General features: G+C 40.1%; 2 protein-coding genes across 2 annotated transcripts; one reads left to right on the top strand and one right to left on the bottom strand.

Moving 5' to 3' along the window:
* The first annotated feature begins 468 nt into the window (after positions 1 to 468).
* Positions 469 to 1,446, top strand: LOC123600451 (putative olfactory receptor 52P1). The gene has a single exon (XM_045482504.1). The coding sequence runs from the start codon at positions 469 to 471 to the stop codon at positions 1,444 to 1,446; it is 978 nt and encodes a 325-aa protein (XP_045338460.1).
* Positions 1,447 to 7,815: 6,369 nt separating this feature from the next.
* LOC123600452 (putative olfactory receptor 52P1) lies at positions 7,816 to 8,754 on the bottom strand. The gene is given in 1 exon segment (XM_045482506.1): positions 7,816 to 8,754. A coding segment is annotated over 1 exon segment (939 nt).
* Positions 8,755 to 11,724: the final 2,970 nt, after the last annotated feature.

The following is an 11,724-nucleotide window of genomic DNA, read 5'->3' on the forward strand; positions in this document are numbered from 1 at the left end:
CACTTGCTTCATTCTTGGTCCTCACTGAACAGCTCTTTTGTGGACTTATTTCATCTTAAGTGGACTGAGAGTGGTTTTGAATACTCTGTCACAGTGGTTGGTATTTCTATCCACATTTGCCGCACAGGCTTCAAGTGACATTCTCTAAATGGATACACATTCAACATTACACATAATAATTTTTGTGAAAATGATGTCTTGTGTGAATAATGATTCAGTTCATCATGAATAACACATTCAAAATGAAATATGTATTTGTCAGATGTTACACCACATTATTATAACTCTAACATGACAGCATTCTACTATACTACATGACATATGTTAGCTTGATTCCAGAATCCTTTTTGAGTGTCTACACATTCCACCTTTTTAGTTTTCCATTTTGAAAACATTGACTCTTTTGGAATTTGAGGCTCATGAAGTTTTTTTTATTGTTCTTCTCAGGTATTTCCCCAAAGAATCACCATGACCGTTTGCAATGGGTCCCTGGGTCACCCACCTTTCTTCATTCTCCAAGGCATTCCTGGGATGGAGGACAAGCACAGATGGATCTCTGTCCCCTTCTCTTCCATGTACTTCATCACCATCCTTGGGAACTGCACCATCATCTTCACCATCTGCACAGAGCGCTCCCTGCACAAACCCATGTTCCTGCTCCTCTGCATGTTGGCCCTCACAGACCTGGGCATGTCCACTACCACCATTCCTAAGGTGCTGTGCATCTTCTGGTTTGGCCAGAGTGAGATCAGCTATGTGGGCTGCCTGGTCCAAATGTTCTTCATCCACTTCATATCTGTGTTGCAGTCAGCCATCCTGATGACCATGGCCTTTGACCGCTATGTAGCCATCTGTGAACCTCTGCGTTATGCCACCATCCTTTCCAATAGTCGCATTGGGCTCATTGGCCTGGTGAGTTTAGTGAGAGCCATTCTTTTCATTCTGCCCATGCCGGTCCTCCTCCAGAAGATGCCCTTTCATGTAAATCACGTCATCCCCACCACCTACTGTGAGCACATGGCTGTGGTGAAGATGGTGTGTGTGGACACCACAGTCAACAGGATATATGGTCTGGTGGTGGCCTTGTTGGTTATCGGGCTGGACATCTCAGCTATTGCTTCATCGTACGTGCTTATCATCCGGGCTGTACTGCGACTGTCTTCTAAGGAAGCCCACCACAAAGCAGTCAACACCTGCACCACACACATTTGTGTCATGCTTATCTCATACACTCCCTCGCTGTTCTCTTTTCTCACTCACCGCTTTGGTAGGGGAATTGCACCCCATGTACACACCATTCTTGGGAACCTCTACTTCCTTGTTCCTCCAATGCTCAATCCTATTATTTACGCAGTGAAAACCAAAGAGTTTCGGGACAAATTGACCAAATATGGGTGCTGGAAGAAGGACCCTGTAACCATAAACCATGGCCAGAAGGCTGTCTGATCATCCAGCAGTAGTGGGTGTGAGGAAAAAATGTTTAGTGGAGGCAGTTCCTGGGAGTATTTACTAGTGATGAGATATGTCGTATTGGGCAGGTTGACTGCCCCACTCTTGGACAGAGAGGCTATGTCACAGGAGACCTCCTTGCTCTCAGTAACTCTAAAGGTCTAAAGGAAGAATCATTCCCTATGAAGTTAAAATAATGACATATTCTCTCCTTTCTTGACATGCCAGTTGGGAAAATTAAATTGATCATGTTTTTAAAAGCACTTTCAACAAAACACACAAAGAGTGCATAGAAAATAAGTTAGGATGCTTCCATATGGAGACAACATTGAGCAAAAATAACTGGCCCACCACTTTACCATGTAAGAGCAAGAATTATGTGGGTGTGAGCATGCATTGTATTTGTTTGCTTCAGGGGAAACGGGGGGTGGAGATTGGGGGCAATGAGAAAGGACAAGGAAGAGTAAGTTAATATTTACAGTCACTGCTTTATTTTCTCCGCTAGTTCACCTTACGTTTGGGTAAGAGACTGGTTATTTCCATGAAGAACAAAGGAATATGCACAGGAGACCTGAGCTGCCAGTCTCAGACAGCTCTCAGAGGAAAAGGAAAAAGGAGAAGCTCCTGACCGTAAAGGTTTACAAGCATTGGACCTAATTTCCTACTCGTAGAAACTCCCAGAGTCAACTGTTCTGCTCCTCCGAATGAATTCACTGTTTGACAAGATTCTCCCAGAAAGAAAATGTCTGAGAATGCCCTGCAAATAGTTATAGCTACAAAAATCGATTTTATACTGGAAACCTTTGAATGCAGACCTCTGTAAGGCAATTTCTATGGGTGCCCAGGAGGACGTCCTGAACAGGTACTCGTGGCAGCTGTGGAGTTCTGGTCTTGTGCCCATGTGTGGGAATTCATTAATTCAGAGGATATCGTTTCTCGTTCTAGAAGGTTATTGTAGATATAATGGCGAATAGTGTAAATTTCATGAAGCTGAAACCAGAAAGACTCTAGTGTTGTTCATCATATTGTATAACTAATAGATGAGGCAGAATTCAGTAAAAAGGATGCCTATGGTTATAGCCACATGACCACTATTTAAATGAGTCTCTTACAATAGTTTACCAGGAGGGAAAGAAATGAACCTTCTCCAGAGTGTCGTGCCTGCGGTAAGAAATAATAACAAATGTTTCCAGTATGCTGAACCGTTGGATACCAAGGGCTAGGACATTTCAGAACTTGAAATAAAGGGCACAGGCTTGAGGCGGAAAAAAAATGAGGATTGAACAGGAAGTGCCTTTTCTATGAATGGAAGAAATAGTAGCAGTAGGTTTGAGGAAGAGTCCTGCCTGTCTGGTTAGAGGACCAAGGTCAGTTAGTTAATCCTCCACAAAACAGACCAAATTCAAACCAAAGCCAAACTATTCAGCTCAATGGCTTATGATGTAAATGACCTATATATGTCAGTAGTGAAGGGGACTGAGGCATTCATTAGCCTGAAGAGCTGTGATAACAGGAGGCTTAGTTGTTGCTGAGATCAGAGAGTGATTTTCTTTTAATCTTATTTGAAAGGATTTGAGATACAGAAGGGAATCCACATGCTGTAAACATTTTTTTGTTTTGTTTTGGTGAGATATTCTCTAAACATGAATAGCCTTATTTTGTTTTGTTTTTGGGTTTTTTTTTTTTTTTTTTTTTTTTTTTTTTGCTGAAATTATGGGCTAAAGATTTATTAAGGTCTGAACACAGCACACCTTGGGAAAATGTACTGGGAAATTGGCAGCAGCACCTGGTTCTGTGAAAACTTGGGAAACTGAAAATCAGAGAAGGCATGGAAAGGAAGCCTGACTGTGTTTCTTTTCTCACTGGTATTTTTCTTTCTTCACAAGTGTTATTAATCTATGGTTGATTGTGTTTACTGCAGTATGTCTTCTCTCCTGTGGCCTTGACTTCTCTCCTGTGGCCTTGCTGAAAATGTGACAGTTGATATTACTGGACAACGAACTGGTTCCGAACTCCGGTTCAGCTGCATGCTGCTTGAAAAATCAACACTGGAGAGATAAATGATGGTGGGTGAGGAAAGATTGCTTTATTCCAGAAGCCAGCCACCCTGGAAGATGGTGGACTAATGTCTCAGAGACTGTCTTTCCTGTCCAGGTATAACTAGAGGGATTTAAAGGAAGGCATAGGGCAGGTAGGGGGGCTATGTGCAGGAGAAACAGGTACCCAGGCATTTAGTTGTATGCAGACATGACCCTGAACAGACCTGCTGGCATCCCTGGTGGCTGTTTTGAGTATAGTTAGGCCTTATCATGTGGGAAATTTCTGGCCCTTTACTCCTCAAGGCTAGTGGTCTGCAATTGTCAAGGAAAGCAAATGAGTTCTGCTACAACCAAAGGACTTATGTCAGCACACAAGGTGTGCATTAGCTTGCAGCAATTAACCCTTGAAACCGGTTGCAGTGCTGTTAATGACAAATATGTTAACTGACTAGTTTACCCTTCATGCCTATAGAATTGTTCCTAGCCATGCAAAAATTAGAACAATGTTCATATGATTGATATCCTGGTCAAGCTTAAATCAGTCTCTGCTTGGCTTTCAAGTCTTTGGAGGCTAATTTAATGCCAAGTCCTCTTCATTTTCATTATCTCCACTGAGGAATTTTTGCCTTGAGATGTCCTAAGTCTCTCAAAACAAATTATAACTATGCAAATGTTCATATAAATAATGGTCTTATAAATAAACAATTTTCTCATAAACTATGAGGGAGGCAACACATCTGAATGGAGTCTCAGGTATTGGGGCAGAAGAAGCTGAGCAAGCAAACTCTAGCTGGACTTCCTTGACTAGGTTTTACGTTTTACAGCTAATTCTCTAGGACTCTTGGCTCCCCCCTGTGGGGAACTTAGTTCTATCTTCTTGGTTCATGGTTTCACCCTTAGTGATCCTTACTTTTTCGTGAATAGTTACATATGTTTGCAGCTGAGTAATTTTTAGCCTGTTTCTTGCCAGTAGAATTTTGAAGGTTCAGGGCTTCTTTCCACTTTGAACCTAATTAGCAGGAAGAGGTATGGCTTCTTTCTCAAGTCAGCAGGAAGGAATCATGTGAAACCAGGTGATTTACTTGGGTACATACTGGTACTCCCTTGCCCTATCATAAGACTAAATGAACATGTGAAAACATCCTGAACTAAAAAGGAGATATGACCCTCAAGTGTTTAGACACTTTCAGAATGAAGTTTGGGGCCACACAGGTAAGTCACAACACCTGCCTTGGAGATAGCCAATGGTGAGGGAAATCCAGATTGGAGAGTGGAGGAGGGCAATGATGAGCATTAGTTGCAGCCCTGAGATCAACTGCAGAATTCATCCCACTATTGTCTTCTGAGTTTCCTCTCAGGGGAGAAGGGAACTTCTTGAACCCTTGGGGAGTGGAGCTGAGCTGTATAAAGGGTAAATTATGGCAGCCAGGAGAAGGTAGATTGCAGACTTCATCCTACAGAAAAAGTAACCAGATGAGGGCCCCTCTGCTTGCCAAAGTCATGCCTACCAGAGATTGCTTCCAGGAATGATTAGGACTGACCCTGGAGATACTAAGGGCAGAGCCACACCTGGAAGGTTAAGAAAAAAAAAGTCTTCTGACTTTAGCTTCAAGACTTCCCAGTGATTTTGCTGCACAGAAATCCAGGTTGCTTTCACTCAATATTTTCTCCCTCCTTCACTCATGGTCAAACTTGGATTGTAGTCTGATGATTTTCCCAGTCTCCCCTGTCTCCCTAGCTTCATCCACACAGGTATTTCCACTAATAAAATTCTTCCATGTTTAATTTTGTCATAGAGTCTCCTTCTCTGAGGACCCAGACTAACATAGTTCTCTTGGGCAAACCCAAAAAGAAGGCAGGTGTCATGGTGACTGGCTGATGCATCCCATCAAAGCCAACTTCTAGGGGTACAACGTGTATCATAACAGTGGAGATTGGATGGAGGTGAGGTGGGGCATTAAAAACAGTGTAACTAGAAAAGGAAGATATTTTCAGTTTTCCAAATAGTGGCAATGTTTATTCTACAACGTACATACTCTTACTTAATTATGAGTGTTAGGAATGAGGTAGGCACATAATAGTTGCCATGTTTTTATGATTAACACCATTCTTGATCAATGTTACACTTAGTCTCGCTGCACAACTTCTTGGTTATCTTTAAAGAGACAACATGGGCATAATAGCATGGGAAGACATTTTATCATCAAAAAGAGAATTTAGGATCAATCACTTACTACCTGTTTAATTATGGGAAAATTACAAAGAAATTGAACTTCTGTAAATTTACCTGCAAAATGGATATTATTACATAACGAGTTAAAGTTGAAATGGTTCCCTAAGCTATTATATATTAAAAAACCCAGCATAACTAGCCGAGTGGCACAGAGCCACTTAAACAGATGGTATTTCTGCTGAAATTGATAGAATGTGAGAAACATAAGATAGGCCTCTTCCATTCACTCCTATTCTAGGATAGAACCACCTCAACCTTAGCTATTGCCCTGAACTTTATGGTTTCTTATTACCCAGTATCCTCACATGTTTATCCAAGGTTTGAATGTTATCATTCTTCTCCATCACTGATATTATATTGGTGACAGTAGAATACTCAGTCCTTTATTTTGTTGCTTTTTTAAAACTCTGACATGTTGACCATGATGGTGGCTGAAAGTCAGTATCAGGCATAAATCCTCTCTCTATGATCCAACCTTCGATGGGAAATCTGGGTTATGAAGCACAAAAAGGCCAGGGAAGCCTTTATAGATTAGTTATCTGACTCTCCCCTTTTTCCTTCCCCTCAGTCCAAACTTCCCCAACACACTCTCTACAAAAAAATACTTTCATAGTTAAGAATGAGTTAGGATATTTCTTTACTAAGAGAGTCAAATAGCAGAACAGGCTAGAGATAATGGTTTCTTTCTTTTCTTGTGTGGATAATATGATTCACTCCCGTTTTGTAGGCATCCCCCTACACTGAAAGCTACGCAAGACCAGTGGAAACTGAAGGAAAAGGAGTATTTAGTACAGAGGGCTCTCTCTGTCAAAGTCACATGAATTGAGGATGTTCTTAAGGTTTATAGACTGGTGAGCTGAACAGAGTAGAGAGGAGGTCAGGATTGGTCAGAAGTCCTGGCTAGGGATAAAAAGTACATGCACAACTCCTTCTCACAGTGTCATTATCTTTTTAAGAATCTCAAGCACAGGATAGAGATTTAAAAAGGATTTAAAAATTTAGGATTCTTTTTCCTGAGTTTACGATAATAACAATTATTTAACTTTAAAACTGTAACTATCTTATTTTTTAGTAGTTCTTATATTTCATGGATTCATTAAAAATTTTTTTTTGTAAATGGAGTCATTTCTGCTTAAATATCCAATCTTGTATTTGCCTTATTACATTATGCAATTGACCCTATGATGACTACGTACTTAAAATGATTAGATAGAAAGCACTACAATGACTCAAATATTTCAAAGTGGCAAAGCTTCATCACATAAGTTGGTCTTTGTTCATGATCCAAGTTACCCTGGAATATCACTTATGGAACAGGTAGCTTCCTGTTAACATATATCTTTTTTTTTAAGGTAAATTTCCTGGTCACAGAAGTCTTTCGAATTAGGCATCTAGACACGTTTTCCCTTGCAATGAAACCTGTGATATGTATTTCAATAATCCCACAACCTGTGTCTATATGTCATTTTCAAATTCATCCATTTTTGTTATAATCATCACAATCATCTAATTAATATCGTGAACATGTTGCACTGCTGTTGCATTAGAAATAATCCTGGTGACAAGACAAATTTCCGTGTTAAAGTGGTATCCAAAGATAGTGAGTATGTTAGGTGCTTTCAGTAGTAAGACATTCTTTGGAAACAGACACAGAATTTAAAAATTAGAAAATAGAAAGCCAAAGTAAGTATAAACTTTCCAGCCAGACAAGGAAAGATGATCTTGGCTCATCTACAGAAAAATCTTGTGTGTAGCTGATGAACATGAACACAGATGTGAAAGTCATCAGGAGACCCATGCCATAAGAGCGCTTCTGTTTAAACAGACATAGAAAGAGCCGTCTGGGCCTCTTCCTTTTTTAGTTCATAGCTCAATGAAAGGACAAACATCACTTCTTCATGCAAGCCAAAACAAAACAAAGCAAACAAACAAACAAACAAGCCAAAATGTGGGAAACCACCACACACAAACGTTCCTTCTGATTTGGTCCACAGTCCATTTAAAGATATAACTGGGTCTTGGATGGTTGGGCAAAGCACTGTCAGTTGTTCTCACTGTTTATTTACTCACAGGTATATTGTCAGCACTCATAGTCTATGCAGGTCCTCTGCAAAGGCATTTGGTCACCTTGTGCCATATTTCCTTCATTTTTGAACCATAGATGATGGGGTTGAGCACTGAGGGTAGAAGAAGGTAGAGATTGGCAAGGAGAACACGAGCATGAGGTAGGATATTGTGACCAATGCGGTTCATGAGAGATGAAAAGAGTGCAGGAACATAAGTGACAAGAATGACAAAGAGGTGAGCTGAACAGGTGTTGAGAGCTTTATAGGTAGCATCTTGAGAGTTGAGACATACCACAGCCTGAAGAATGAAGCCATAAGAGAAGCCAATGAGCAGCAGATCAAGTCCCACCACTAGCAGAATCACAAAGAGCCCATAGATATGGTTAGGTCTGGTATGGTCACAGGCCATTTTCACCAAAGCCATGTGGTCACAGTAGGTATGAGGAATGACCATGTGGCAGAATGTCAACCTTTGAAGTAGAAGTGGCATGGGTAGGATAAGAATCACACCCTTGGCCAGAGCCATCAGTCCTAGGCATCCAACTAAGGAATGGCTCAGAATTGTGTTGTAGCGTAACGGCTCACATACAGCCACAAAGTGGTCAAAGGCCATTGTGACAAGTAAGGCTGATCATACCACAGATGTTCCATGGATGAAAAACATCTGGGTGAAACAGGCATTGGCAGCTATATCCCCATCATTGAACCAGAAGAGGCAAAGGAACTTGGGCAATAGAGCCAGAGTAGATATGAGGTCAGCTGCCATCAGCAAGGCCAGGAGCAGGTACATTGGGATGTGAAATGTGGGCTCTGTGGCCACCAGAAAGAGAATAGCACCATTGACAATGAGGACAGCCAAGAACATGGAGGAGAAAGGAAGAAATAACCACAAGTGCTGTGACTCTAAGCCTGGTATGCCCATCAAAGTGAAGTTCAGGATGCTGGAATGGTTGAAGATTAGCCTCATAGATACTGTTGGTGGTTGTTAAGTGAAATTTAGACATCTGTCAATGAGACGTGCATGGTGGTTGTTTTTTTGTTTTTTGTTTTTTGTTTTTTGTTTTTTTACCAGTTTGGCTTTTAATGACTTGCTGAGATGGGAAAGATGGAAAAATACCTCTTTGGGGAAATGGAGTCTTCATTCTGGCTTCAGATCTATCTCTAAACATCTATATTGTTTTCACACTCATTTCTTTGTGAGGTGAGCCTCAGGCTTCTTTTCTGGATAGAGGATGTTGTAGTGGACCTTTCCTCTCACCTGTCACAGTTCAGCAACTCTACACTTCAAACAATTTTTCTGGACTTCTGAGTTAGAAAAGGAGAAAATATTTTTATTCTTGATTAAAGGATGAACATTTTTGATACAAGACCCATGATCATATCATTGGGAAGCTTCCCAGTTAGAGAAGAAATATACTTACTCACCCCTTGTTGTAAGAGGGCTTAGCTATTGGGGGAAATTTCCTTTGAGTTTCTTTGCTTTCATGTGTTGTCCATCTTCCAGGAATCCACTCTCTGGTTATGATCCTGTTTCTCCTTCTGGGTCTCTTTGCTTTTCAGACATGTGAAAGATAGATTGTTCAAATAAGAACACCATCAGATGGTTTCTTCCCACTAGCTCCCATCAATGCACTTGATGGACAGTCCTTTGCAGTTTTTTTGTATGAATTGAGCATATTTATTTCTTTTCAACTAGCCCTCATTCATGTATAGATTGAATTGCCTTTAACCATGAGGGATTTATTTCAAATCAGCCCACTGTCCTCTTTCATTCTTCAGTTCCTATCATGAATTAGCTGAATTTCTCTTTCCTTCCAAAGACCTTCCATAGACACTCTAAGCAATAAAGCAAGAACCCCTTTCACAAATACCTGCCTGTACTGTATCTATTTTTTTCATCTTCCACATGTTTTCCATTTCATGTATTTTTCAGGTCATGCAAATCCAATTTGTGCCTATAGCCACTACTCATAGTCCCACATTTTAGGGAACTTAATATTATCATGTAAAATATATTTAGAAAGTCCTCATAGCAGTTTCACTCATGGAGATGATTTATGATTCCTATAAGAAGTAGGTATGCATATGTTTGCATTATGGTGGAAATTTGTCTTAAACTTAGCCTTCTAAAAGGAAGCTAACTTTTAAAAAACGTTTTATTTTATTTTATTTTGAGAGAGAGATATATATAGAGAGAGCACAGGCTGGGGAGAGGGGCAGAGGGAGAGAAAGACACTATTAAGCAGCCTCCATGCTCAGCACAGAGTTTGATGTGGGACTCTATCCCATGACCCTGTGATCATGACCTGAGCCCAAATCAAGAGTCGAATGCTCAACTGACTGAACCATCTAGGCTCTTCAGAAGCTAATTTTTATAATAGAGGTGTGTGTGTGGTGGGGGGAGGGGAAGACAACCAGGACCAATAACACAAAGTGAAGAATCTTTGCCCAAATAAAGTTAACACTGTCACTAGCATTTTGTAGAATGTACTAGATGGAATAGTCCTCCTTGGAAAGTAGTGATAGAGGGTGTAACTTAAAAGGACTTTGCACTCTTGCCCGTGCAGACCCTGACAACAGCTAGTTCTGATACAATCAAGCAACATCCCAGATGGGGTTTGCTGAAGAGAGTCTGTAGATCCTGTACAATTCAAGGAGAAGAGGTTAAGATGAAAACAGAGACAATTATCTAGTCATAAGGCTAGGAGCTTCTTAGTTAGAAGTCAATTGTAGAGGATAAATCCTGAGAATTATTTGTGTCACTAATACTATCACAGGTTATTATTTTTATTACACAATTCAGGGAAATGCCTGGATACTTAAGGTACTCCTTTAGAACATATGATTCCAGAAATACACGTCTCAGGTTATCTGCAGTGTTATTGAAATGCACTCTGCACTTAAGTTCTGTACCACACACCAGGACCGTCAGGACTTTCCTAAATGTAGTAGGAACACAATTAAATTTGCTTATACTAAGAATTTTGTGCATGATTTAAAAAACTATAGGCATGCCTCATTCTAATTCTCCTCCTAGGATTTGGTTCATTCATATTATCACTATTGTTTTTATACAATCAAATTTATACAGGTCGCATACATTTATACAATTTTATAAACTCGTTCATACAGCCAAATACAAAAGATTAAAAATTTCCTTTGATTTTCATATAGGTATCTGACCCTAACTGACTACTACAGTTAAAATGTTTATGATCCGACAGTTAAAACTCAGAGAACAACACCCTTTACAAATTATTCTTAGTCATACTTAGTTCAATTAAAATGTGACACTCAAAATCAATTTGTTAAATTTGCTACAAAAAGACTCCACAAAATTTATGTTGCTAGATTCTTCCACATTCTTGAAACTTGACTAGGTTTGGTTTTCTAAGTATTCAAAAGAGAGAATAACTGGGCATTAACTAGTGTCTATGTATTCCAGAGCTAATAAGACCCAGAGGCAGAATGAGAATGGAAATATGAAGAGAGAGGTGGGAGGTACCATTAAAGAGACAGAAGAATCTGAGGCACCTGAGTGGCTCAGTTGGTTCAGCGTCCAACTCTTGATTTCAGCTCAGGTCATGATCTCACAGTTTGTGGGATCAAACCCCGTGCAAGGTTCTGTACTGACAGCACAAAGTCTGCTTGGGATTCTCTCTTTCCCTCTCTCTCTGCCCCTCCTCTACTCTCTCTTTCTTTCTCTCTCAAAATGAACATTAAAACAATAAATTAGATCTGAACAAAATAATTAAATTCTATCTGAACATCCATTTTCCCCTCAGATACCTTCAGAACAAATCTCATCATAGTTCCCATTCCTGTTTTCTATTGTCATCTTAAGCCAACTTAGCCTTCGCAGTCTTTATGATCAGAATTTCAATTACCAAATAGTTAAGACATCTCCTAATTATATTCAGCTCCCTACCTACTCATC

Source organism: Leopardus geoffroyi, chromosome D1 (assembly GCF_018350155.1).
Source record: "Leopardus geoffroyi isolate Oge1 chromosome D1, O.geoffroyi_Oge1_pat1.0, whole genome shotgun sequence".
Taxonomy (NCBI): domain Eukaryota; kingdom Metazoa; phylum Chordata; class Mammalia; order Carnivora; family Felidae; genus Leopardus; species Leopardus geoffroyi.